The sequence below is a fragment of the Pollachius pollachius genome (genome assembly GCF_949987615.1).
Source record: "Pollachius pollachius genome assembly, chromosome: 11".
Lineage (NCBI taxonomy): Eukaryota > Metazoa > Chordata > Actinopteri > Gadiformes > Gadidae > Pollachius > Pollachius pollachius.
In genome coordinates this window covers 22925735-22953502 of record NC_136944.1, presented here as the reverse complement: position 1 = coordinate 22953502, position 27768 = coordinate 22925735, and the positions used below count along the sequence as shown (strand labels likewise).

At 50.7% G+C, this 27768-nt stretch overlaps 3 protein-coding genes across 4 annotated transcripts; all 3 read left to right on the top strand.

The window, feature by feature from the left end:
- The first annotated feature begins 3372 nt into the window (after positions 1-3372).
- On the top strand, positions 3373-12299 carry gdpd3a (glycerophosphodiester phosphodiesterase domain containing 3a). Its single transcript, XM_079747189.1, has 11 exons — positions 3373-3514; positions 3763-3922; positions 6069-6111; positions 8503-8638; positions 8712-8757; positions 9328-9446; positions 9798-9887; positions 10156-10289; positions 10640-10699; positions 10985-11036; positions 11306-12299. The coding sequence occupies exons 2-11, from the start codon at positions 3784-3786 to the stop codon at positions 11444-11446; spliced, it is 960 nt and encodes a 319-aa protein (XP_079603315.1). The 5' UTR covers positions 3373-3514; positions 3763-3783; the 3' UTR covers positions 11447-12299.
- A 284-nt stretch (positions 12300-12583) lies between these two features.
- Positions 12584-17534, top strand: ypel3 (yippee-like 3). The gene is made up of 5 exons (XM_079746856.1): positions 12584-12945; positions 14025-14143; positions 14737-14780; positions 16012-16120; positions 16473-17534. The coding sequence occupies exons 2-5, from the start codon at positions 14027-14029 to the stop codon at positions 16560-16562; spliced, it is 360 nt and encodes a 119-aa protein (XP_079602982.1). The 5' UTR covers positions 12584-12945; positions 14025-14026; the 3' UTR covers positions 16563-17534.
- Positions 17535-18751: 1217 nt separating this feature from the next.
- On the top strand, positions 18752-23418 carry LOC307082254 (V-type proton ATPase 16 kDa proteolipid subunit c). Of its 2 annotated transcripts, XR_013812205.1 has the most exons (4): positions 18752-18942; positions 20086-20269; positions 22045-23132; positions 23309-23418. XR_013812205.1 is itself a non-coding variant. In XM_079745769.1 (3 exons), exons 1-3 carry the CDS (start codon positions 18870-18872, stop codon positions 22247-22249), a joined length of 462 nt encoding a protein of 153 aa, XP_079601895.1. In that variant the 5' UTR covers positions 18752-18869; the 3' UTR covers positions 22250-23183. The 2 variants fall into 2 exon arrangements, 1 of the variants encoding a protein (XP_079601895.1); XM_079745769.1 differs by lacking the exon at positions 23309-23418 and having other exon boundaries at positions 22045-23183.
- Positions 23419-27768: the final 4350 nt, after the last annotated feature.

Here is a 27768-nt window from a genome sequence, read left to right as displayed (position 1 = left end):
TCTTCAGACTTTGTAATTATGGTGGCATCGTTTAGACCTGTTTTCTGTAGTCGGCGCTAAGGCCGGCTGGCGTCTCTCCGCCGCACCGACGGCTGTGCTCCGAGTTCTGCTTCGTTTATCTCCAGTTTGAGCTCATCGGGCCGCGCGTCCGTCTGTCCGTACGTCTCATCCCGCTCACCTCACCTCCATGTTATCGTACAGTCTGTCTCCTGACTCCTCCCTCTCGTCTCCTCCCTCCAATCTCTCGTCTCCTCCCTCTCGTCTCCTGTGTCCTCCCTCTACCGTCTCGTCTCCTGTCCCTGTCTCCTCACTCTTGTCGCCTGTCTCCTCCCTCCTGTCTCCTCCCTCCTCCTTCTCGTCTCCTGTCTCCTCCCTCCTCCTTCTCGTCTCCTGTCTCCTCCCTCCTCCTTCTCGTCTCCTGTCTCCTCCCTCCAATCTCTCCTCTCCTCCCTCTCGTCTCCTCCCTCTACCGTCTCGTCTCCTGTCCCTGTCTCCTCACTCTTGTCTCCTGTCTCCTCCCTCCTGTCTCCTCCCTCCTCCTTCTCGTCTCCTGTCTCCTCCCTCTTGTCTCCTGACTCCTCCCTCTCCCTTGGACCGGTAGCTCTGTTCATGTTGCTTCCCGCTCCTCCTGTTGCCAGGACGATGGCCCCGGCCTTACCCAATCACAGAGCGTCTCACAGGAGATGGTTTGATCCCATCCCGGACCAACGGGCTCCCGGGTGTCGCTGACCCCCCCCCCCCCCTTCACCATGCTTCACTCAAAGGGCTGCTCCATCCCCCCCCCCCCCCCCCCCGGGACCCCTTCAGCAACGGCCTCACCACCAGTCGGAGCATCACCTATGCGTGTGGGTCGGGGTGTGTGTGTGTGTGTGTGTGTGTGTGTGCGTGTATGGTGTGGAGGAACTGGTCTCAATCTGACGGCTCAATCAGCACACCTGCACTTTGCCTTAGCTTGCTCCCTTCTCTCCCCCCCCCCCCCCCCCCGACATATGTCTGTCTGTCTGTCTGTGTGGGGGTGTGTGTGTGGGGGTTGGTGTTCTGTTGTTGCGTCCGTCCCCATCCGTCTGTCTCATGCTTGGGGGGTGGGGGGGGGGAAGAGATGAAGGGCGTGGGGGGGGGGGGGGGGTGAGGTTGATGTTGATGAGGATGTTGTGCGACGGTTAACAGTGCGCTGACACACCTCGCCGTGGCGTCTCCAGGTGTGTGCGTCTCCCCGCTGTGTGCTCCAGAGTTGTGTTTGACTGCATGAGCGTCTTTCTCTGGACTAACGCTGCTTACCCCACCCCCCCGCTGTCTTACACACACACACACACACACACACACACACACACACACACACACACACACACACACACACACACACACACACAGCATTTGTGTGGCCGATTGCACTTAAAGACAGATTTCTAAAGGCTTACCTGATGCAAGGTCCGTTTCCTGATGTGGTTTTAAACGTTCTTATTAATGCTGTCGTTGGTGGGGTGTTGTCTTATTTTTTTCTTTTTTTACACAAAAAGGGAGTTGTTAAAGTTGTATTTTTTTTCTGTTTTAATGATTAGTTTTTATTTAGAGTCTCATTTCTCTTATGGGTGTGTAACTATAATTGGCAATGTTTCAATCTTTCTATATTTTCCCCCTCTGGTCTTATAAGGAAGTTTTATTCTAAGAGAATATGATTTGATTGTCAAAGATGAGTTCTAAAGGGTTATAGTCTGTATATTCTATGGTTATTATACATATATTAAATAAAAATCCTCATACTGTTATCGCTGCCTGGAGTCAACTTTATCTAGCACTCAGAGAATTTACCTCGACCTCGATGTTTAAGGGAAATGTTTTTATTTATTTTAACTTTAACGCACAATTTACACACAATTAAAAGACAGTTAGGGAGACTTCCAAGTAAGGATTTATACACGGGTACAATGTCCAATACAATAATAAGTCCTCCAGTGACGAGCCGAAGGCATCACATGAGATCAGTCCTGGTAGAGTCTTTCTGGAGGGACTAATGAAAGGAGCACCGACCCAGCAGGCAGTCAGGGGGCGTGTCCCGGAGGGGCGTGTACAAGGGGGCGTGACCCGGAGGGGCGTGTCCCAGCAGGGGGGTACAGGCCACAACACGGAGGCCCCATTCCCCCGACGATCAGGAATTTTCCCACAAAGCCCTCGCCAAGGAACGCCTGCGCCTTCACGTCGGGGAGTAAATCATCTTCGATAAACTTTAAGAGACAAAGTAATACTCATAAAGTTGTGTTTTGGGGTCGGCTTAGCTCAGGGGGTAGAGCGGGTTGACTGGTCACAAGAAGGTTGCTAGTTCGATCCCCGGCTCCTCCTATCCGAGCGTCGAGGTGTCCCTGAGTGAGGCGCCTCACCCTGACTGCCTTGCGTGGTTGACTCGGCTCGCCGTCGGTGTGTGAATGTGTGCATGAATCTGTGAATGTTGGGCAGTATTGTAAAGCGCTTTTAGCAGCAACTGGTTAGCAAAAGCGAAGTATAAATGCAGTCCATTTATCAGTTAAGAGAAGAACTAATAGTCATAAACTTAAAGGAAACCGTCGGCTACCACTGAGGTGACAAAATGATAAAACACCTGCCAAGAGGCAACAGATCGTGACTAAGGTGAACGGTGTTGGAGCCGTGCGGTCGACAGCGTCTCTCCATCCGCAGCGCTGCCCTGGGGCTGACCCCGGTTCTAGAAGCCTCCAGGCCGAGTTCCACCGTTCAGTTCATTCACCAGGCTGTTGACCGCAGAACAACAGAGAGCCGCAGTGCTATGCTGAGGCTGCACTCGCCTTTCAACGGCGTGTCCTTCTGGAGAGCCGAGGGTCAGCTCTGGGTTTACAGCCTCCATCCGTGTGGCCTCTCCCTCGTCAAACACGCAGCTCACCTGTTCTAAGAGGAACACCTTCCCGCTTCACTGAGGGTCCAGCAATCATTTACTACTGCTGTTCCTTTTAACAACGGTGACTAAGGTACGAATTTCTACATTATTCCCGTTCCAGGGTTCTGTAAGGAGGCTTATAGCTGCAGGAGCTCGTTTCATGAACGTTTGAGCCCCAGTCTTCAGACGTCCAGAGGAAAGCGTCTCACACAACAGCACGTCAGCCCGGTCTCAATCGAAACCCCTAAAATAGAGAGAAACTACATGGTCGTACACACCAGAGGGAGAGATGGAGAGATAATGTGAGTGATAATGAGAGATAATGCGAGAGACTGAGAGAGGGATAGAATGGTCTTTCATTAACAGATTTTACAATCCGTTGGGACCTGCCAGGACACACACACGCACGCACACACACACACACACACACACACACACACACACACACACACACACACACACACACACACACACACACAGGAGAGAGCGTTCCAGGCTGACTGGGACCTGTCTCCTCATTGTGGTTTTGCCCCTCAGCGGTGGGAGAGTGTTCCAATAACCGGTCGGACCGGCTTCTGACATCCTCTCTTTCAGGAGAAGAAGAAAGCTTCAACATTCTTCAGCCTTCAGGTGACTTAGTGAGCGGTGAGGCGAGGAGCTGGTTAATGTTTAGAGGTTACTGGTTCGGCGCAGAGCTCCACTCGCTGCAGAGCTCTCTGGGCGCCGGGCGTCTTCAGCACGTCTGAATTCTGTGGTTTCATTCCTGATGTTCGGCTTCTGACCGCCGGCCGGACCGACCAGCCACCAGCAGGGGTTCATCTGAGCATCCTGTTCTGTATCTGTGTGTGTGTGTGTGTGTGTGTGTGTGTGTGTGTCAGCGTGCCCCCCGGTCTCAGAGGATGAGCGGGCTGCTGTTCCTGGTGTTCCCCGTTCTGGGCGGGTACGCCCTGACCTCGCTCTACCTGCTGAGGAACCCCCAGCTGCTGCACCGCAGGAAACGCACCGCCTTCCACAGCAGACACATCTCACACCGAGGAGGTAGGAGGGGCCCGGGGGGGGGGGGGGGGGGGGGGGGGTCTGTCTGCTGCAGAGGGACCTACAGCCAAGAGACTGTAGAGGAGATCCTGTTGGCTGGAAGGGGATTGCGGGCGGGAAAAGATACGTCTTTGGGAAGAGACGGAGGTGAGCTGAGGGGGAGGGGGGAGGGGGAGGGGGAGGTGAATTTGGAGGAGGAGGTGAAGAGGAGATGGAGGAGGTGGAGCCGCTGGGGTTCACACCGCTGGGGAGTGAGACGGGGTGTCCTGTCAGGGAGTGAGACGGGGTCTCCTGTCAGGGAGTGAGAGGGTCTCTCCTCTCAGGGAGTGAGACGGTCACTCCTGTCAGGGAGTGAGAGGGTCTCTCCTCTCAGGGAGTGAGACGGGGTCTCCTCTCAGGGAGTGAGACGGTCTCTCCTCTCAGGGAGTGAGACGGTGTCTCCTCTCAGGGAGTGAGACGGGGTCTCCTGTCAGGGAGTGAGACTGTGTCTCCTGTCAGGGAGTGAGAGGGTCTGTCCTCTCAGGGAGTGAGACAGTCTCTCCTGGTAGGGGGTGAGAATGTCTATCCTCTCAGGGAGTGAGACGGGGTCTCCTCTCAGGGAGTGAGACGGTGTCTCCTCTCAGGGAGTGAGACTGTGTCTCCTCTCAGGGAGTGAGACGGGGTCTCCTGTCAGGGAGTGAGAGGGTCTCTCCTCTCAGGGAGTGAGACGGTCTCTCCTCTCAGGGAGTGAGACGGTGTCTCCTCTCAGGGAGTGAGACGGGGTCTCCTGTCAGGGAGTGAGAGGGTCTCTCCTCTCAGGGAGTGAGACGGTCACTCCTCTCAGGGAGTGAGACTGTGTCTCCTCTCAGGGAATGAGACGGTCACTCCTCTCAGGGAGTGAGACGGGGTCTCCTCTCAGGGAGTGAGACGGTCTCTCCTCTCAGGGAGTGAGACGGTCTCTCCTCTCAGGGAGTGAGACGGTGTCTCCTCTCAGGGAGTGAGACTGTGTCTCCTCTCAGGGAGTGAGACTGTGTCTCCTCTCAGGGAGTGAGACGGTCTCTCCTCTCAGGGAGTGAGACGGTGTCTCCTGTCAGGGAGTGAGAGGGTCTGTCCTCTCAGGGAGTGAGACAGTCTCTCCTGGTAGGGGGTGAGATGTCCATCCTCTCAGGGAGTGAGACGGTGTCTCCTCTCAGGGAGTGAGACTGTGTCTCCTCTCAGGGAGTGAGAGGGACTGTCCTCTCAGGGAGTGAGACGGGGTCTCCTGTCAGGGAGTGAGACTGTGTCTGCTGTCAGGGAGTAAGAGGGTCTGTCCTCTCAGGAAGTGAGACTGTCTCTCCTGGTAGGGAGTGAGACGGTCTCTCCTCTCAGGGAGTGAGAAGGTCTCTCCTCCCAGGGAGTGAGACGGGGTCTCCTCTCAGGGAGTGAGACGGTCTCTCCTCTCGTGGAGTGAGATGGTGTCTCCTCTCAGGGTCTCTCCTGTTGGTCTAATCAGTTCCTCGCGCCCCATGCGGTCCTCCAAGCAGCTTGGTGGATCAGCCACACATCATCAGGCTTCAAGCCTCCTTGGCTGAACAAACAGGAAGGGAACACATTGACCGCGTCCCTACGTGAAGCTCAAAGTCCTCCCCATGGTTGCACAGTGGAACCATCACATGGTCCAGAGAGATGAAATCTGGTTGGTCCACTTGTGCCCTATATTCTATTTATTTAAGTGAGTGTGAGTGTACAAATCGGGCTCCCTGTGTAGTACGGTAGCAAGACATAATACCCAGAGTGCACTGTTCGATAAGAGTCAGACTGATGCCTTGTTCCTGTAACATATCCCATGAGCCCTAGCGAGTGAGGGGGGAAGGGGAGGTTTAGGGCTCCATGTCTTAAAGGTCCCATGACATGCCACCAGGTGTGGTGTGACTAGCCATTACAAGCCGGTTAGGAAATCTGCCCCTTATGACATCACAGGTGGGCGTGTCCACCTAGATGTGTGCGCGATAGATCAGCCCACCCAGTGGACTGTAGCAAACGTTGCTCGTCTATCCGTCACACACCTAGGTGGACAGGCCCACCTGGTGGCTTGTCATGGGACCTTTACGGTCATACCCCCGCCCCCCCTTCAGCCCTCCAGTTATCGCCACATGTTCATCGCTCGCTTGTTGTTGTTTGTCTCCTCCAGGATGCGGAGAACGGATCGAGAACACCATGGAGGCGTTCAATAAGTCAGTACGCACACACACACACACACACACACTCACGCTCACGCTCACACTCACAATCACGCTAACACACACGCACACTCACGCTCACGCTCACACTCACAATCACACTAACACACACACACACATATTCATTTACATTTACATTTACATTTAGGGCATTTAGCAGACGCTTTTATCCAAAGCGACTTACAATAAGTGCATTTGTTACAATAAGTACATTTGTCATAAGAAGTGAAACAATATATCGCTGTCGGTACAGTAAAGACGTTCATAGAACCAAGTGCAAGTATTACAATTGCTAGGCTAACCCATTCCCCGTGTAAAGCAGCGATAGCAGCTACTGTAGATGCTACACAATTAAGTACCTTGAATAAGTGCAATGTACAACTGCCAGGACGTACAACATTCAATGGTGGCTGTGCATTGGTTTCTATGCAGAGTCGAGATGAACTCTGAACAGGTGAGTTTTGAGTCTTTTGCGGAAGCTGGTGAGCGACTCTGCGATCCTGACATCGGTAGGGAGCTCGTTCCACCACTGAGGTCCCAAAACAGAGAAAAGTTGCGACTTCGCTGATCGACCTTTGCTTGCTCTTAGCGATGGCGGTACCAGACGTCCAGCTGAGGTAGTTGAGCGGAGGGATCGAGCTGGGGTGTGTGGCTTTACTAATGCTTGGAGGTAGGCAGGGGCAGTTCCATCGACTGCCTTGTATGCCAGTACCATCATCTTGAATCTGATGCGAGCTATTACAGGGAGCCAGTGGAGGTCTCGGAAGAGGGGGGTTACATGTGAGAACTTTGGTAGGTTGAACACGAGGCGCGCTGCCGCATTCTGGATGCGCTGCAAGGGTTTAATCGCAGAGGCAGGGAGTCCAGCCAGGAGCGAGTTGCAGTAGTCGAGGCGGGAGATGACCAGTGATTGGGCTAGAAGCTGAGCTGCTTCCCTTGTGAGGAAGGGCCGGATCCTGCGGATGTTGTAAAGTGCAAATCTGCAGGACCGGGCCACCGCAGTGATGTTTGCGGTGCAGCACAACTGATTGTCCAACACTACACCAAGGTTTTTGGCAGTTGGAGAAGGAGATACAGTGATGTTCTCAACAGTGACCAGTAAGTCCATGTGTGGGCAATCTTTCCCTGGTATTAGGAGGAGCTCAGTCTTGTTGAGGTTAAGCCTCAGGTGATGGGCAGTTGTCCAGGTGCTGACTTCTGCCAGACATTCAGATATGCGTGTTGCAATCAGGGCTTTGTCAGATGAGGGAAAGGAGAGAAATAGCTGAGTGTCGTCAGCATAGCAGTGATAGGAAAAGCCGTGGGATGTAATTACAGAGCCCAGAGATCTGGTGTAGAGGGAGAACAGAAGAGGCCCCAGCACCGAGCCTTGAGGGACACCTGTATCAAGCGTGCAAGGTTTGGACAAGGAGCCATTCCATGTTACCTGATAAGTGCGATTCATCAGGTAGGACGTGAACGCACATATTCAAACGCACACTCACACTCAGACTCACACTCACACGCACACTCACAATCACACTACCACACACACACACTCACACGCCAATCACACGCACACTCACCTCTCTTCTCTCTCCTCTCTCCTCTCTCCTCCCTCCTCTTTCCTCTCTCCTCCCTCCTCCCTCCTCCCTCCTCTCTTCTCTCTCCTCTTTCCTCTCTCCTCCCTCCTCTTTCCTCTCTCCTCCCTCCTCTTTCCTCTCTCCTCCCTCCTCCCTCCTCCCTCCTCCCACCTCTCTTCTCTCTCCTCTCTCCTCTCTCCTCCCTCCTCTTTCCTCTCTCCTCCCTCCGCCCTCCTCCCTCCTCCCTCCTCTCTCCTCTCTTCTCTCTCCTCCCTCCTCTCTCCTCTCTCCTCCCTCCTCCCTCCTCTCTCCTCCCTCCTACCTCCTCTCTCCTGCCTCCTCTCTCCTCTCTCCTCCCTCCTCCCTCCTCCCTCCTCCCTCCTCTCTTCTCTCTCCTCTCTCCTCTCTCCTCCCTCCTCTCCCCTCTCTCCTCCCTCCTCCCTCCTCCCTCCTCTCTCCTCTCTCCTCCCTCCTCTCTCCTCCCTCCTCCCTCCTCCTTCCTTCTCCCTCCTCCCTCCTCTCTCCTCCCTCCTCCCTCCTCTCTCCTCTCTCCTCCCTCCTCTCCCCTCTCTCCTCCCTCCTCCCTCCTCTCTCCTCTCTCCTCCCTCCTCTCTCCTCCCTCCTCCCTCCTCCTTCCTCCCTCCTCCCTCCTCTCCCCTCTCTCCTCCCTCCTCCCTCCTCTCTCCTCTCTCCTCCCTCCTCTCTCCTCCCTCCTCCCTCCTCCTTCCTCCCTCCTCCCTCCTCTCTCCTCTCTCCTCCCTCCTCTCTCCTCCCTCCTCCCTCCTCTCTCCTCTCTCCTCCCTCCTCCCTCCTCTCTCCTCAGCTCAGAGGGGCTGGGCACGGAGCTGATGGAGCTGGACTGTCACCTGACCGCCGACGGTCACGTGATCGTGTCACATGACGAGAACCTGTTGAGGCAGACGGGCCACGACGTGGACATGTCGTCCCTCAACCTGCAGGTCAGAGGTCGCCCATCATGGGCAGCGGGCGTGCTCATGTTGGGTGTGTTCATGACGCGTGTCTCCCTTGTAGGACTTGCCACTGTATAAGGAGAGGCTGGAAGTCACATTTAACGCAGGTCTGTGGGATTTATCTTACCTTCATATTCACGTCTTCATTATCCACAATATGGGTCTGTTTTATATGGGCCGTGTGTGTGTGTGTCATTGTGTGTGTGTGTGTGTGTGTGATAGTGTATGCATATGTATGTGTGTGTGTCATTGTATATGTATGTGTGTGTGTGTGTGTGTGAGTGATTGTGTGTGTGTGTCTGTGTGTGTGTGTGTGTGTGTGTGTGTCTGTGTCTGTGTGTGTGTGTGTGTGTGTGTGTGTGTGTGTGTGTGATAGTGTATGCATATGTATGTGTGTGTCATTGTATATGTGTGTGTGTGTGTGTGTGTGATAGTGTATGCATATGTATGTGTGTGTGTCATTGTATATGTATGTGTGTGTGTGTGTGAGTGTATGTGTGTGTGTGTGTCTGTGTCTGTGTGTGTGTGTGTGTGTGTGTGTGTGTGTGTGATAGTGTATGCATATGTATGTGTGTGTGTCATTGTATATGTATGTGCGTGTGTGTGTGTGTGTGAGTGTGTGAGTGTGTGTGTGCACTCCGAGCCTTCCCTTCTTCTGATTGGTCCCCCTCCCCCAGGTCACCTCAGCAGCGGGGCAGACAGGAAGTTCGCCCTGCTGGAGGACCTGTTCAGGAAGTTCCCCCGCATGCCGGTCAACGTCGAGATCAAGGAGCTGAACTGCAGGCTGATCCAGAAGGTGCCAGGAGGGCCGAGATGTTCCCCTGTTCTTCCCGGTGCACCGGGTCCTTCTCAGCCCTGGATGACCCACAGAATGAGTGTTTAGCTCCTGGTTTTAATCAGTCATCAATCAGTCAGAGTGAGAGCGAAGTCCCTCTGGACGCCAGGATGATGAGCTAGGATGGTCAGCTCAACCAACCATACATGGAGCTGGATCTCCTCAATCTCACTCGATATCCCAGCCTCTAGAATTCGTACTAACTATAAGAGTGGCTGCTGTCGGTCCTGTACTGAGCAAAGAGAATCCCACTTCATCATAGACACTGTGTGCGTGGACACGGAGGTGAAGTCTCTCTGGAACTCTCCGCAGGTGTCTGAGCTGGTGAGGCGCTATGGCAGAGAGCACATCACGGTCTGGGCCTCAGTCGACCACAGCATCCTGAAGACCTGCAGGCGAGAGGTGAGCTCCGCCACGGCCGACCTCCTCCGGGACCCTGCCGTCTGGGGGGGTTACAGACTCAGCCTGAGGGACCCAGCTGGTACTCAGAGGCTCACACGCTCCCTCCCTGCCTCCCTCCCTCCCTCTCTCACCCCCTCCCTCCTCCTCTCACTCTCCCTCCCTGCCTCCCTCCCTCCCTCCCTCTCTCACCCCCTCCCTCCTCCCTCTCTCACCCTCTCCCTCCTCCCTCCCTCTCTCCCTCTCACCCCCTCTCTCCCTCCGTCCCCAGAACCCCTCCATGCCGTACAGCTTCAGCATGAGGAGAGGCGTGCTGCTGCTGCTGCTGTTCTACAGCGGCCTGCTGCCCTTCGTCCCTCTGGGGGAGAGCTTCCTGCAGTTCTACCTCATCCCCGTCATCAACAGGTGGGTGCGGTTCACTTATGGATCATGGATTCATCTCTGTGTCTTAATATGCTAAACGAAGGGGGAGGCATCGTCTAGCAGCTTCACCAGATTACCTCATGCTCATCTTTGAGTTTCTGTGTGTCTGTGTGTGTGTGTGTGTGTGTGTGTGTGTGTTTGTTTGTTTGTGAGATAGACACCCCCACCCTACACATTCCAACTGTTAGCAGTGCTGTAAACAATCTTCACCGTGTGTTTTTATTGGTTATCAGGTCTGTGCTCATTCAGCTGTGAGAAGCTGATGAGGTGAACGTGTGTATGAAACATGATGCTGAAAGTTCCTCTCTCTCTCTCGCTCTTTCTCTCTGAAGGACGTACATACCTGAAGAAAGAATCTTGAAAAACAAGCTGCTTCTCCTTTTTCTAGAGAAGTAAGTGTTGTTGAGCTATCGTGATTTTAACGCCCACTCCACACTGGTTACAATAACCTGGTTACCATAACATGGTTACCATAACTTAATCTGGTCTCCTTTCCGGACTTGGTTTCCCTCTGCATGTAAACACACTGATTGATCGAATCGGATTCGAGTTTTACATTTTGCTTTTTCTTTGAAAAATGCATTGGGAAAAAGGACCCTGGGTAAGTTGCTTCAGCCTTTAAACGATAACTGCATAGTAAAGAAATATAAAGACCCAAATCATCTCCGTCCTCCAAGGCTGACGATGAGACCGAGCCTCTTCAGACACCTGGCAGCCCGCGGGATCCAGGTAAGAAAGATGTCTGATTTCTCTCCCCCTCTCTCTCTCTCTCTCTCTCTCTCTCTCTCTCTCTCTCTCTCGCTCTCTCCCCCCCCCACCCTACCTTGCTCCTAAAGTACACAGGTTCTGGATTTTTTTCTCCTAAAGATATATATTTTAACCGTCCAAAACAGATCTAAAGCTCCTCATGCAGCTCCTCATGCAGGGTGTTGATTTATGGTTCAGTGCTGGACCTGTGAATAACACCTGATGCTTAATAGAATGACTTCCTGCTGCAGGTCCATTTGTTTGTTTGCAACGAGGAGCAGGACATGGAGACGGCGTTGAGACTGGGCGCCACGGGGGTGATGACGGACTACCCCACGCGTCTCACCAACTTCCTGTCCCACCTCACACCGCAGGAAGCTGACCCGCGCTGACTCTTCTCCGAAGGAAGAAGCTTAGCACGATGCTAAGCTAATGCTTAGCAGAAGTAGCCCACCTAAATTAGTACATGCTGGTTTGGAAGGCTTCTGAATAGAGTTCAACCTAGATGAATAACGGTGAAATAAAACAATGTTGAAATGTGAAAGAAAGCACAAAGACTAAAGGTTCCTTCTTTTGATTAAAAACAAGTTATTCCCGCTGTGTGTTTAGTGGGGGTTCTGGAATACAGAGGATGCACCCACTGGTTGGATGGGAATGTACTGGTTTGACTGGTTGTTTTGAGGGTTGGGCCTTGATGATTTTCTGATAAGAAAATAAATATGACGTCATTGTGGATTGTGTTCATGATATTATTTAGTTTAAGTTCTGTGGCGCAGTTGACTTATAGAACATTAATACTTACATTTATAGGAGAAGAGTGACAAACAATCTGAATTATTGTAATCATGCTGTCCTCAAATGATTCTGCTTATTTAAAGTTTGTATTTCCATAAGCACGTAGGTAATGACCTTTTCGAGTCTAGCAATCTGTTGAAATGAGGGACACCTTCTGTTGACCAAAGAGGCGTTTATGTGCACAATATACTGGATGTCTTCTGGGTTTCCCTGTGGTCAAAGTCTGCACACATTTCTGTGATAATAATCAACCAGCTCCCTGCTGGAACAAAGCAATTCTTTTTCTTACTAGGCTGGCTGTGCATTGCAGTGTGACAAGTGAGTTTATACAGTAGGTGTGAGCTCATTAATCGCTGTTAATCTCTCCAGCGCTGACATTACTACTCTTATGAGCACAGTAACAGAGTTCTGTAATGTTCTTTAACAAATGAGCATACCCTACTAACAATACCAATCCATCTTCAATTAAAAAAACATTGCTTTTGTTATCTGTGCTTTTATCTTTTCTTGTATTTAAAAACACAAATTATTTGGTCGTGCAGAAATAATACTGTACAGGTGAAAGTTTCACTCCAATATTCAGACCGCTGCTCTTTGTACCTCCGAGGCCATAACAAGACACGCATGTGAGGTCCGCTCTCATTGGTTGACCTATATTCCGTCTATCAAATCCTCGATTGCTATTGGTCGGCCGAGATGTGTTTTGCACTAGATGGCGCAGACGCACTTCCGCCAGTCTGTGTTTTGGTAAACAAGGACTTTTTTTCTCCCGCCACGGCCACGAAAATAACCTTTGTCAAGCGAGACGACGTTGAAATATTAATTAAATAACGACATCGAAGTGCGTTTCGAGTTGGACAAGATCTGTCAGCCACGGGTGCGAAGGGGCTGAGGGATCTGTTGGAGGGATCGACTCCCGAGCGATCCTTTATGTGTGGATCCGCAGCGCATGGTCTGCCCCCCCCAGGAACCAGCAGCTCCCCGCAGGGTCCCCGTGTTTCTCCAGACGGCTTAACAGTCCATCGGATGACGGTCAGCTAACCCACGAAGCCCCACCGTGAAGACCCCACTATCCGGGTGAAGACCCCACTATCCGGTCAGTAGGAAGCGAACAAGGAACCTCCTGCAATGCGCATCTGACCTGCAGCAGGGAGACAATCCCCGTGATAGATGCTAGATGTTGCATGCATGTGGGAGCTTAGCGACAGCACACATCGGAATTAGTTATGACATTAAAGCATGGAGGGGGGTCGCATGTGACCGACTGTTGTTGTGTTGGAGACGAGATATTGACTTTGCAGGGGGTCGCATGTAATACAGTAAAATGCCACAAGGGAAAGATACTAATCCGGGTTTCGCAAATTAAAGTAGACTAAAATTAGACAGGCTCATGCTCTTATGGGCTGTTGTAGCAGCCGCTCGACCAGGAAGACTTCTCGGTGCATTTTGAGATTAAGGTCGTGTGGCAGTCGACCGGGTACGTGTATTTTCACATATGCAAATATGAGCCAGTTGCACTTAAAGATAGGAACCCTTTGTGATTAGACTAATGGATGTGGAGAACAGTGTTGTGTGGTACAGAGGCCTACAGCTGGTCTGCTAGGGCTCTACTCTATTACTAAGGGTGAACTGTTTGTAAAGTTGGAGAATTCCCAACAATTACATTTAGTGCATTTATTAAATGTTTTGTTCCGGTCAAAGGGGTACTTTGATGAAAAAATTGGAGCAACTGTCATATAACATTGCGATGCCTTTTCTATGCCAAGCATATGATAGATTGGTCAGGTCTTCACAAAGTAAGATTTACATTCAGGGCATTTGGCAGACACTTTTATCCAAAGCGACTTACAATAAGTACGTTGATCAGAAGAAAGAGAAACATCTATATATATATATATATATATATATATATATATCTCTGTCGGTACAGTGAGGATGGTCATAGAACCAAGTGCCGAGCGCTAACATTCGCTGGGCTAACCCATTCCCCGTACACAACGGAGATAGCGAGGATAACAGCTCTTTGTTTTGGTTTCGTAAAAAAGACTAAAGATGCCCCGACTAAAGGTTAAAGGCTAAAGGTCACCCTGCGCCAAGGAGTCTCAGTGCATCGGCCCGTGTTTCAGAAGGCTCTGTGTGTCGTGTGATCGTCGTCCTCTCCCATCGTCTCCTCAGACATGGTGAAGCTGACCAGGGCCAAGACCTTCCAGGCATACCTGGACTCCTGCCACCGTCGCTACAGCTGTGTCCACTGCCGCGCACACCTGGCCAACCATGACGACCTCATCTCCAAGGTCAGTCGGCCTCGCCCCGCCGCCCGGCCTTCTGCCTGACTCCACGGAGAGTAACCGTCACCATGGAAACACGCTGCAGACCGGCTGACAAAACCTCAGCGGCCTCACTTAGTGTGTGCGATGATGATGATGATGATGATGGCACATGGATGTGCTGCGCTTAAAGATGTTTGTACACAGGCCCAGTAACATCTTCATCCCGCTTACCCATTCATCCAACCAACCCCTTCATCCAACCAACCCCTTCATCCAGCTAACCCCTTCATCCAGCTAACCCCTTCATCCAGCTAACCCCTTCATCAAGCTAACCACTTCATCCAACCAACCCCTTCATCTTACTAAAAACTAACCCCTTCATCCAACCTATCACTTCTTCCAACTTAAACTAACCCCTTCATCCAACCTACCTTTTCATTCAGCTGACCATTCCACATGTTGGCCAGCAGAAGAGGTAACCTGACCTCCTTGAAGGAGCAGCGATGTGTGTGCCACGCCCACGTGCCACGCCCACGTGCCACGCCCATGTTGAGTGTCATGTTTTTAGTCTCGTGGTTGTGACCTCATGGTTGTGACCTCCTCTCTGTCTTCTCCAGTCTTTCCAGGGGAGCCAGGGACGAGCCTACCTCTTCAACTCTGTGTGAGTATCTCAGAGCTGCTCCCTCCCTCCCCACACCTTGTCGGTACCTGTGAAGACTCCTCTAGGTTACCATGGCTACCGCAAACCGTGTCTACGGTGGAGGGAGGCGGAGCTGTGGGGAATTCTCTGACCTTCACCTAGTGAAGATAATGGATCTAGCGTTCACCCCGACGCACACCTAGTAAAGATAAGGGAACTAGCGTTCACCCCGACCCACAGGGTCAAAGTCCACAATGACTGGATGGTCTGTCAACCCCTGTCTCGTGATACACACCAGCGAGGGTGTCTGTGAGAATAGATGAGGGCTGAATGCATTCTAGTATCAACATGACGCCACAAAGCCCAGCGGGACAAAAGAACGACTCCTCTTTGGGAGTCAAATTCCCTGAATAAAAGTCATTCTCTAACATGCATGCCTTTATAATCACCTAGAAACCAGCAACATTTGTAAACAGGGGATCTATAGTTAGAGCTTTATTTAGCTTTTGTTTACGTAACCAAGGTTGCGCAACGCAGTAAAAAAAACAACAGAATGGACCTTGAAGTGAGATGTCAACCCCAGTTAGTCAATCCCTCCCTGGGACAGCAGCCCCCTCCCTGGGTGAGTATCCCCCCTCCCTGGGTCAGTCACCCCTTCCCTGGGTCAGTAACCCCCTCCCTGGCTGAGCCCCCCCCTTCCTGGGTCAGTCACCCCCTCCCTCAGTGAGCCCCCCTCTCCCTGGGTCAGTAGGTCTCCATTCGAAGGACCCTCCATCTTCCAGGACAACAAATGTATTGTGAAAGAATGGTTCATTCCAGCCTTCTAAATCAATCAGGGTTCTGATGGAGAGATACTCTGCTTCTTGTGAAATGACGCTACTGTGTCAACAAGAGAGGAAGCGAAACCAAACACAAACAGAGGTGAACAGAAGACCAGGCGCTGTCTGAGTGTGTTCTGTGGGCGCGTTGCAGCCTGAACGTGGGCTGTTGGAGGCGCTGTCTGAGTGTGTTCTGTGGGCGTGTTGCAGCCTGAATGTGGGCTGTTGGAGGCGCTGTCTGAGTGTGTTCTGTGGGCGCGTTGCAGCCTGAATGTGGGCTGTTGGAGTCGCTGTCTGAGTGTGTTCTGTGGGCGCGTTGCAGCCTGAACGTGGGCTGTTGGAGGAGCTGTCTGAGTGTGTTCTGTAGGCGCGTTGCAGCCTGAATGTGGGCTGTTGGAGGCGCTGTCTGAGTGTGTTCTGTGGGCGCGTTGCAGCGTGAACGTGGGCTGCGGGCCGGCCGAGGAGAGGCTTCTGCTTACGGGGCTCCACGCTGTGGCCGACATCTACTGTGAGAACTGTCACACCACCCTGGGCTGGAAATACGTGAGTGGCGCCGGGCCGCGTCAGGGCGGAAAGATTTGGGGAAATAATCAAATTGGGATTTATTTCGACCGATATTGCAATTGTGATTTAGAATGCGATTTTTCTTTTCAAAGTTCCTTCTGCTCTGTATTATTCACCAAACAAGCAATATATCATTCTATAGTATGAACAACAGACCATTGGAATCAATCAACATATATACTGCTGATTCCTTTAGGCCAGGCTTATGTGTAGAGATGAATTGATGCATGGAATGATATTATAACAGCCCTAGACAGAGTACAGCTGTCTAGGGCTGTCTCTGAACCCTTTCATTCTTTGACCCAATGTTCACCATCCCCTTCCACCCCAGGAGCAAGCCTTCGAGCTGAGCCAGAAGTACAAGGAGGGGAAGTTTATCATCGAGCTGTCCCACATGATCAAGGACAACGGCTGGGACTGAGGGCGGGGCCGCGGGGAGGCATGCCTCCCGCCCCCACCTCGCCCCCTCAAAGCTCCACCCCCTTCGACCTTAAAAAAGGGTTTCAGTGTCGCTTCATCAGCAGCTCCGCCCACAAGCCGGCGCTCGCGCCATGCCCCGCCCCTTTCACCTCCTACAGCTTTCCCGAGAGTAGCATGTGATGCGAGATATATCTCTATATATATACCCTTTCACCGTCCATGTGTATTGTATTGTCCAACGACCACCGGAGCACATTTGCTTGTCTTGACCTAATTCAATAGTATCGCTGGGACCGGGAACCGCGTGGAGGCCATTGAGAGAAAGACTGGGTGATGGAGACACACACACACACGGTGTGTGTGTGCGTGCGTGCGTGCGTGTAGAGTGGATAGTCTCACTCTGCGGGAGTGACGTCATCTAAGGATTTAAAACATTGAATCATTTAATCTTGGTATAAGCTGGATTCAAACGCAGGCTTAGCTTTTGTTATTTAGCAGGTGTGCTGGTGGTGCACCTCCTCAAAGGCCGCTGGGCGGATGTCGGATCCACCTGGGCGATCGTGAGCAGGTTCACGGAATATTCTGTTCATTCTCCTTTTTTCTTTTTGCATTGCTGTTTTTGTAATCAATTTTTTAAATCAAAGTGTATGAAAGGAATGTTAAACGTTGAGGTTTGTGCTGCGGCCGAACCGACATGGATCGCCAGGCTCGTCTGCCCGTTGTGAGGCCTAGTAGAATGAAGTGTCGTGCGCGGCAGCAGAGAACACGCTCACAGCCTCCTCCGGGGACATCGAAGATGGAACTCTTTTACTCTTGCGTTGATGTTGTCAATCATAAGTCATGTGAGTTACATAACATGGAGAGCATTCACCTGATTATGTTAAATCGGTAAGACTGCAAATGTTTGGACTTTAGCATATTTATGTTGATTTTTAATGTCGGCTACATTCATTAAAGTGGATATTTTAACCAACATTTTGTTTTTCATGGGATTCTAACATGTATAAAACCACATCTTTAGTATTATAATATGTGGGAAACTTATATTTTGTACACTGGGTTTTGTACACAAAACATGCAGGCGTGGAATTTCTGATCCTGATGTCAGAACTGGGCCTCTAACCACAACCTATACCTTAGTTATCGGAGTGTGGCAGTACATTGATTGCCCAGCAGAGTTCGCTGGTCGCCTGCAGGTCGTGAGTCCAACCACTGAATATCAGGCTGACAATATGTGGATTGCTGCAACATGCGAATAATATGAATGAGATTTAAATATAAAATGATATACCTTTATGCATCGACTATTTTGCATGTTATATGTATCGATTCTAAGGTGATGGAAAAATACGAATTTTAAAATGTTAGAGACGGGAAAGACAACGGATTTTAAAGTCTGAAGGGATCCTGAAGTCCCACGACACAGCTCTGGTGAAGTCCCATGATGGAGCTCCAGGTGAAGTCCCATGATGAGCTGAGCTCCATGATGGAGCTCCTGGTGAACTCCCATGATGAGCTCCATAAGGGGCTCCGAGCGCCTGACGACAGTCATGGGAACACAGTGTAGAACTCAACCCCTCCACGACGTCCCCCAGCGTGACGTGTTACCTTCGGGAAACCAATGTTCCCAGTTCCACAACATTCTTTTCAATATCTGGATGGTGGCATCAAAAAATACAAAATGTCATTTGTTTTTGTGTAAATCCACCGCTATTTAAAGAAGCACAATAGCGCCATCTAGCTGGAGTCGACGGGTACAACAACATTTGACCTCTTATATCGGGAAGATTATAACGTCACTATGCTGCTGTGTACAAACCCACATAAATGGATGTCATCTCAAATATTTGTGCGGTTATCATCCTGGCTGGTTATAAACCTATTTGATGCATATCTGCACAGTATTCCGATGCAACATTTCAACTACAAGCAGGTGACATGCAGCAGAACATACCAACTCCAGCCGTCCAACCATGAATAAACCACCTGCTACCTGCACGTACCACCACGTCCAAACCTCATGTTCGTCCATTCGCCCGTCGGTCAAACCCATCGGAACGATACAGAAATCAGGTGAACCCAACAGGCGAAGAAAAAACACGACTGTACTGATATCGGTCCCCTCCGTGTCTACCACATGGACTCGTCCAACATAGCGGATCATGTGACTTTTTCCATTTCGCCATTTTCCTCTGGTCCACCGGTGGTCTGTGTCAGCTGTTCGTCTCTCCTCTCCTAGCAGCTCGGCGGCCGTGGGACTTCAGGACCGACACGACTCACTCGTAGCTGAACTCCAACCACAGAGAGAATGTCCTCCTCCAGCCCCGAGTACGCCTCGTTCTTCGCCGTGATGGGAGCCTCCTCGGCCATGGTGTTCAGCGGTGAGTGTCAGCCTCCTCGGGCCTCCCTGGAGCCTCCTCGGCCGTGGTGGTCAAAGGATTTATTCTGTAATGCAACCCGGCCTGTGTGAGGTGGGCCTGGGGTGAGGGAGCGTGTACAGCAGAAGGTAACGGCTGTGGGTCCCGGTCGGAGGTGATTATTCAGATTCAGGCTTACTGTCACTCGCACACCTGCCGGCGATGAGGCGGGGGAAGGGATCTGGTCCATCCTGTGCACGCGGCTCTCGGCCTCGGAGAGATCACATCGACCTCCTGTTCGGTTATTATCGGTCGGAGGTCATAAAAGGCATGGGTCCTTCCACATTCCATGGATGGGTGCGTTAAATGGTTCACTGGGTGAACGGAGACGTGAAGGCTGTCGACGTCAGGCCTACTGGGCGAGCCTCCTAGGCCCCCTCACGTCCACGGCTCGATTTGAGGACCTCATTTGGAAATGGGTCCTTGTGATTGAATGACATCCCAGACCGAAGGCCGTCTCGTTGATCAAGTGCAGAACGGGGCCGATAGGACGAGCGGGTTTGCGCGTCGCTCGCAGCTCGAGGCGCCTCTCCACGTGATCACGTGAGGGTCCAGAGACGCGGATTATGAGGCAGACAACATCGAGGAGTTATAAATGGGGAACGATCCGCTTTTGCCGTTCAGTCATTGTGCTGAGAACAGCCCCTCGGCTGGCCGCGGGTCACATGTTCCCGGTAAGGCTCCTCCACAGGGGATCACGAGACACGCAGCCTCCCAGCGGGATAGCCTACCTTTAGATATTGAAGCTTCTGTTTGTACGTTGATCATTCCACCCTCTGGAAGAGGACATTACATTACACTATCGCAATTGTTGCTGTACTGGTCCAGCCGTCCTTGGCGCTAAATAGACTGTGGTGTCTCATGTCTCCTCCATGTCTGTCGCTCACCTCTGTGTCCGTCTCTCCTCCGCGTCTGTCATGTGTCTCTCTCCTCTGTCTCCCGTCTCCTCCTCTGTGTGTCTTCTCGTGTCGGTCTCCTGTCTCTCCTCGTCTCCCTCCTCCTCGTCTCTGTCCTCTGTGTCTCGTGTCTCTCCTCCCTGTCTCTCCTCGTCTCCCTCCTCCTCGTCTCTGTCCTCTGTGTCTCATGTCCCTCCTCTTGTCTCTCCAGCCCTGGGCGCGGCATACGGCACGGCAAAGAGCGGCACGGGCATCGCGGCCATGTCGGTGATGCGTCCGGAGCTCATCATGAAGTCCATCATCCCCGTGGTCATGGCGGGGATCATCGCCATCTACGGCCTTGTGGTGGCCGTGCTGATCGCCAACAACATCGCTGAAAACATCACCCTCTACAAGTAAGACCGCCCGCCACAGCCCGTCCATGAGTCCATGAGTCCGACGCACGGGGCAGGTGGGGGCGCCTTAAAGGGTCGCGTGGGTCCAGGCGTAGGTGTAAAACAAGGCTGGAGGTTTTCAATGCAAGGCCCTGGGCCGTAAGAAGGTGTCACACACAGACACACCTTCTGTTCAGCTGGTGGCGCGAGTACTGTGTTGCGGTGGTGTTCTGTAGTGCGAAGATGTACTGTAGTTCACAGCATGTGCCACCAGAGGTCAGTCTTTACAGGTGGCCCAGCCAGCTGGTGTGAGAAAGATGGCGACTGCAGTTACAGTGCTAGTTATGCAATGTAAAGATTGAATATATACGTTTATTAAGCATTTAAATAAATGCTTGTGACCCATTGGATAGGGGTGGTAATCTCTTGGCACCTCACGATTCGATTCCGATTGTGAGGTCAACGATTCGATTCTAAAACGATTATCGATGCGTCTCGATGCAACAACTTTTTTATGTTCATTTCCATGTGTGATTTTCAAAAATATATATATACATCTGAGTTTGCTATTCATTTCCTACTTTTGTGATGATCATTAAAGAGATCAACAGATGAATTAACTTACCTAATATTTTATTAGAAAAAAAGCTTTTGTCACAAATATGACTTTCTATGAACAATGCAATAATCAATGCAGCTTGCATTACAACACAATATAGAAGTATGTAAAAAATAGGTTTGTTTTCTTTTCTTTCTAATCTTTCTTTTCTATGTCATTAAAGGAAAAACTGCTCTTGAATTAGAAGGAGTTCTTGTGTCTGGCTGTGAGTTTGCGAGCATGCTCTGCGTAGGCTGAATCACAATCATGTTAAGACAAATCAGATTGGCCAATACACACTGAAGATAAATTAAATAATTTTAAAATTACTAAAATGATCCCTCTCTGGCGAACAGAATGTTGCAGCAGGCGAACAAATAAAAAAAATCGGATTTTTTTTTAATACCGATTATTAATTTATCTGCATCAAGACGGAATCGTTCTAGAGAGAATCGCGATGCATCGAAGAATCGTTTTTTTTTTTTCCCACCCCTACCATTGGAGAAACACAGCATTGTGGGCTAGAAAATGTCATACATGCTACAATTACTTCCATCCCCTGCAGCTAGGCTTTTAGGAAGTATTCTTTTACACCAGTAACATCATATACTATACCCTCTGATATCTCTATATATATTTATATCTTCTGACATTCAGAAGGTATAAAATACTGGCCGAGTCTTTTGAAAACATCCTGCTTCCTAGCCTCTAACAGAATGATGTGAACCCAGTATCTTAAGGGGCCCATACACCTCCTAGACTCAAACCAAAGGCCGACAGCCTTTATCAGCCACTCCGTTGCCCCTCGTCTGACCCGTTCGGCAGAAAATCTGCGAAGACTACCGGCAACTACACGGTAGCGTGTACGTTCTGCGGAGCTAGTCTCGTCCATTGCGCTGATTCGCTGGTTGTGTGCTGCTAGCGCGCGCGTCTTGACAGGTCGCGGTTGTGTGCTGCCAGCGCACAAACACTCTGAGGCTTTAATCCTCCGACGTAAACGCCCTCAGACTTTGCATGTTGAATCAGACCAGATACCGGTTCGAAAAGCTTCCGACAGACACCGCCGAACACACAGAACAGATTTGTTCCCGAACTCGTCAAGAGTCTCCCCAAACGTTTCAGCCAGCCAACGGTTGGGCCGGAGCGCAGCATCCTTTACATTAGGATGTGACCCCCTGTTTCTGTCCACCCCCCCCAGGAGCTTCCTCCACCTGGGGGCCGGTCTCAGCGTGGGCCTCAGCGGCCTGGCCGCCGGCTTCGCCATCGGCATTGTCGGGGACGCGGGCGTGCGGGGCACGGCCCAGCAGCCCCGGCTCTTCGTGGGCATGATCCTGATCCTGATCTTCGCCGAGGTCCTGGGCCTGTACGGCCTTATCGTGGCCCTCATCCTCTCCACCAAGTAGAGGCTCCCCACCAGAAGATCAACCATCGTCCATTCCACCGCAGCGCAGCAAGAACAAACGGGAGACGCTCACCTCATTCCAGAACAGCCTGCGGTCTGCCGGGCAGCGCCGGGCGGCGCCTGGTCACCAGCACAGCCCTTGGGTGGTGTCTCTGCTGCTCCGGTCCGTCGCTGGCACCAGGCCTTGTACATCTCGATGGGCGCTTAAGTATTTGCCGGGTTTGTTTTGGGATGATGTGTAGGCGGTCTCCGAAAGATTAAGGTGTGTTCTTGCCTGTACAGTGGTCCAGATCCTTCCATCGTGAGTGTAGTTGACCCCCCCCAGTCAGTGCTGTGAGTGACTATGTTACCCCTTCTCTCTAGCCTTTTCCTACTCCTTTTTGTTCTGGTTATCATTCTAAATGTCTGAAGAGTTGGCTGTACCATTCATGCACATTCTTTTCCTTTTTCTATTCGTGGTGTTTTTTTGGGACCATATTTAAATCACATTGTGACCTGTCAAGACATTAACTATTTTTGTTTATTTTTTCACTATTTATGAATTCTAAAAGATTTTGAATTGTTAATGAAACTGTTTAAATGGAAATAATGTTTATTGAATACCATATATGCATATCCATATATAAATGATCTGTGTATAGTTAGGTGAGATGCACTCTGGGTAAGTGTTCCAAGTGCTTGAATTGCTCTGAATGTTGTGTGGTCTATTTGAGAAGTCCAGGTGTGACATACAGTACAGTTAACTGCATTTGTTTGTGTGTTTGTTCTACCAGATCTGAGTGTGAATATACGGTGTGCAAGTGGAAAATGATGTTTATGAATTTGACATTCTCGAACACTAGTACCGTTTACCTGTAGTGCTGCTGTCTTGATTTCTGTTCAAGGTGAGAGCTTGCTGTTGGGCTATGCCTGTCAGATTTCCAAATAAATCTCAACCTCCTTAAGTCTGATGGTTCAACATTGTCTCTGGAAAAGTATTGCAACACACAAACTGATGAGTGGTTCACTCATCAGACCTTTTCCTTGAGTTGATTTCAGAAAGGGTGTTATCTCCCTGCAGGTTGATAAAAGATCTTCTGGGGGTGAGGAGGCACTGAGAGACCAGCTGACCACTCAAACTCAAACCCTGAGTAGGTGGACCGGGACCCCATGATGGGGGAAACCTGCTCTGAAGCGCCCCACTCTGGCTTTCCCGTGATCGCACGCGTCTTACTTTAAAGCAAGCAAAATACAAAAGGCCTCTTGACTTTCTCAAATACAAAGTTTAAATCAGGATAGTTGGTCTGAAAGTACTTATATTTTATGAAATAAAACCATTAAAAGGCCCGGTCGCCTGGAGGGACTGGGCGGTCCCAGCCCAGTGATGGAGGTGAGGGTGGTCCCAGCCCAGTGACGGAGGTGAGGGCGGTCCCATCCCAGTGACGGAGGTGAGGGCGGTCCCATCCCAGTGACGGAGGTGAGGGTGGTCCCATTCCAGTTACGGAGGTGAGGGCGGTCCCATCCCAGTGACGGAGGTGAGGGCGGCCCCATCCCAGTGATGGAGGTGAGGGCGGTCCCATCCCAGTGACGGAGGTGAGGGCGGTCTCATCCCAGTGACAAAGGTGAGAGCGGTCCCAGCCCAGTGACGGAGGTGAGGGCGGTCCCAGGCCAGTGAGGGCGGTCCCAGCCCAGTGACGGAGGTGAGGGCGGTCCCATCCCAGTGACGGAGGTGAGGGCGGTCCCATCCCAGTGACGGAGGTGAGGGCGGTCCCAGCCCAGTGACGGAGGTGAGGGCGGTCCCATCCCAGTGACGGAGGTGAGGGCGGCCCCATCCCAGTGATGGAGGTGAGGGCGGTCCCATCCCAGTGACGGAGGTGAGGGCGGTCTCATCCCAGTGACAAAGGTGAGAGCGGTCCCAGCCCAGTGACGGAGGTGAGGGCGGTCCCAGGCCAGTGAGGGCGGTCCCATCCCAGTGACGGAGGTGAGGGCGGTCCCAGCCCAGTGACGGAGGTGAGGGCGGTCCCATCCCTGTGACGGAGGTGAGGGCGGTCCCATCCCAGTGACGGAGGTGAGGGCGGTCCCATCCCAGTGACGGAGGTGAGGGCGGTCTCATCCCAGTGACGGAGGTGAGGGCGGTCCCAGCCCAGTGACGGAGGTGAGGGCGGTCCCAGGCCAGTGACGGAGGTGAGGGCGGTCCCAGGCCAGTGAGGGCGGTCCCATCCCAGTGACGGAGGTGAGGGCGGTCCCAGCCCAGTGATGGAGGTGAGGGCGGTCCCAGCCCAGTGACGGAGGTGAGGGCGGTCCCATCCCAGTGACGGAGGTGAGGGCGGTGCGCTGGGCGTCTTGTAGGCGGGGTAGAGCTTGCGGTCCTTTGGTACCGTTGAGTGGGTGACTGGCCGGTGGTGAACAGCACCTCCGGATTGGGCTCCCATCAGGCAGCGGTTCCTTGTGTCCCCGCCGTCCAGACGGGCCGGCCCCCTACGTGCCCTCCTGCTGCCTTGGGCCGCAGGCGATGGCCGCCGAGCGGTCGAACCTGCTGATATCAGTGAGTACTCATGACAGCCTGGGTTTTGTTATGCATTATTTTCTTTTTTGCATTTCTTCTGAGTTTTATTTAGCATTTTCTAGAAACTAAAGGGCACCGGGAAAAAAAAGGATGGATTTTAATCAGCCGTTGATTAAGTGCACCAGTTGAGTGGAACTTACTGAGTGATCTTATGTCGGAAGTAGTCAGCAACTTCAACTTTAATGGGACCAGGCAGTGACTTGTGGTTCTCAGTTGCGCTGTAGCAGTAACTGTGTGTGTATGTGTGTTATATATTGTGTTATATTGTTCTCTGCCGGTAGTATATGATGAGCACGGCGGGACATTGTAAGGTTAGACACTTACTGCTGGGGTGCTTTGATGTCCTGTTTGGTCGGTTTCAGCTCATCACTGTGCCGAGTGACCGCGAGCAAAGTTGTGTGTGAAATGTGCCACACACCGTAGCCTTATCCTTGTTTCTGAGAAGCCAGCCAGACGCGATGTTCGTCGCGCCCATGGTCACGCTGCAAGCATACATAGTTTCGGATCTGAGACACGGCAGTAGGCGCAGTCTTCTCCTGAACAGAGATGTCGCTTCTATATGAAGGTATTATTGTAGCAAAAGTCTTTAGCACCTGTAACTGCAGATTTTGTATGCATACACTAAAGTCACAAATGTGTAACAGTAAATTTGATGTCCTAAATATTTATTTTGCATGTGTACTCTAAAGTCACAAATGTGTAACAGTATATTTGATGTAAATATTTTTTCCACCATTGTAAACACTAAAGAGGGTCTACGAGTTCACAAGTCTATGTTACAGGTGCACAAATCCTATCCTGTGCATCACAACTTCAAAGAGTGATGCACACATTCGTAAACCCAAATGTGAACTAATGCATCAGAAGTTGCACATCTGTGAAATATTTCCTCACAAATTAAATTATATAGATCGCTATGTTCAATGAGCATTTTAATGAGTGAGCACAAGTCCATCGGTTATACAACTGCTCGAATCTGCTGCTACGAGTCTCTCTTGCGGATACTTTTGCAACACGTCTATGAGGTACAAGTGTAGCAAATGGGATTCGTATCCGTATGAAGCAGATCATCCGTGGGCGGGACAAAATTGCAGCATTAACCAATGAAAGTCGCCGGCAGGGGGTGCATTTTTCAAACTACACTGGGACCATCCAAGCAAACTCTTACTTTCTGGAGTCTTGAAAGTAGACAAGAGGGCATCCTACACGACGGAGTTTGGTGTCTTACATTATGTCAAATTAAATTACTTAGTTCAACTGAATTCCCCCCAAATTATTGCATTAACATGCCGCAAGTGTCCTTCAATGTATTTTAATGGTCTGCTTGGATGGTTTAAGTGTAGTTTGAAAATTGCACCCCCTGCCGGCGACTTTCATTGGTTACTGCTGCAATTTTGTCCCGCCCACGGACGCGCTGCCTCATACGGATACAAATGACTTTTGCTAAACATGTACCACCTAGACGTGTTGCAAAACTACCTGCAAAAAACCCCACAGCTGAGACTTGCAGGAGCAGATCGAGCAGTTGTAACGAGGGACTTGTGCTCGCTCATTAAAATGCTGAATCAACATAGCGTTCTTTATCATTTTATTTGTGAGGACATTTTTCACAGATGTGCAACTTCTGATGCATTAGTTCACATTTGGGTTCACGAATGCACACATTTTGGGCATGTTCTTAGATTATGAAACACGGGTGTGCAAATGTTTTGCACCAACTGCGCTGCAATGATTGTAGCAAAAGTGTCAATTGCATGACCCTTTGAAGTTGTGATGCACAGGATAGGATTTGTGCACCTGTAACACGGACTTGTGAACTCGTAGACCCTATTTTGTGTTTACAATGGTAGAAAAAATATTTACGACTTCAAATGTGCTGTTACACATTTGTGACTTTAGTGTACGCATACAAAATCTGCAGTTACAGGTGCTAAAGACTTTTGCTTCAATAATACCTTCATACTTCTATCACTGTCTACCCTTCGGTCGGTCTGTCCGCGCGTACGCCAAGTGACAAATATGGAGTGGAGCACGACTGGCAGACGCGCATTAAAAAAGGGCGGTGCGACAGCCCATGCGAACGTCTCGTGACAGCAATCCGCCCTGATGCGTAGTCTTTCTTATCTCTCATGTGCGACAGTAAACCGGTATTTACCCTCACTCGGACGTTGACATTAAAGGGCTGGCATCATGCCTACAGGTGTGAGTGTGATATGATTAGCCATACATCTAGGTGGACACGCCCACTAGAGATGTTACTAGGGCACAGGTAAAGGCAGATTTTCAAACGGCTTGTAATGGCTAATCACACTCACACCGGGTGGCGTGATATCACAACTTTAAGTAAACACGGCTCAGACGGAGCTTCACCATACACACGCACCGTGGCCAGACAGAGCTCTGCACGTCATTACTAAAGTTGGGGACTTATTTTATTCACTGTGATAGAAAGGCATGGATTACTATGTTGATGATCGTATAAGACCAATGAATACGTTTAAGACAAAAAAAACGGTTTGAGTTAGTTATTGAGCTTCTCTTGACCTGAGTGGCTGATACAAGTTATTATCTGAGCCGTGTTGCCTGTAGGGCTGGTTCATTGTAACCACTAATTGTTATAAAACAAGTCTTTGTTCTTCTTTCTAAACTTAACTCAGTATTGACATCAGTAGTATTAATTATCTTATTTAAATTTGAGATATCCATCAGTTTATCTATTAACCTTAATTTACCCAGGCAAGCAAATTAAGAACAAAATTCTTATTTTCAAGTGCAGCCTGAAAGTTTGATATTAATTTGCTTTTGTTGCGGCCCTTAAACATATATATTTTAAATAGCAAAGGGGAAGCCAAAGTGAGGAACAAAGCTGTTGCAAAAGAGGAAGCACTGGTTGAGGCAACGGCAAAAAAATAACAAGTAATATGCTTTGTCGGGTGGGGTGGAGTTGGGGGTGTTATGGTACGTCACTTCTTTTT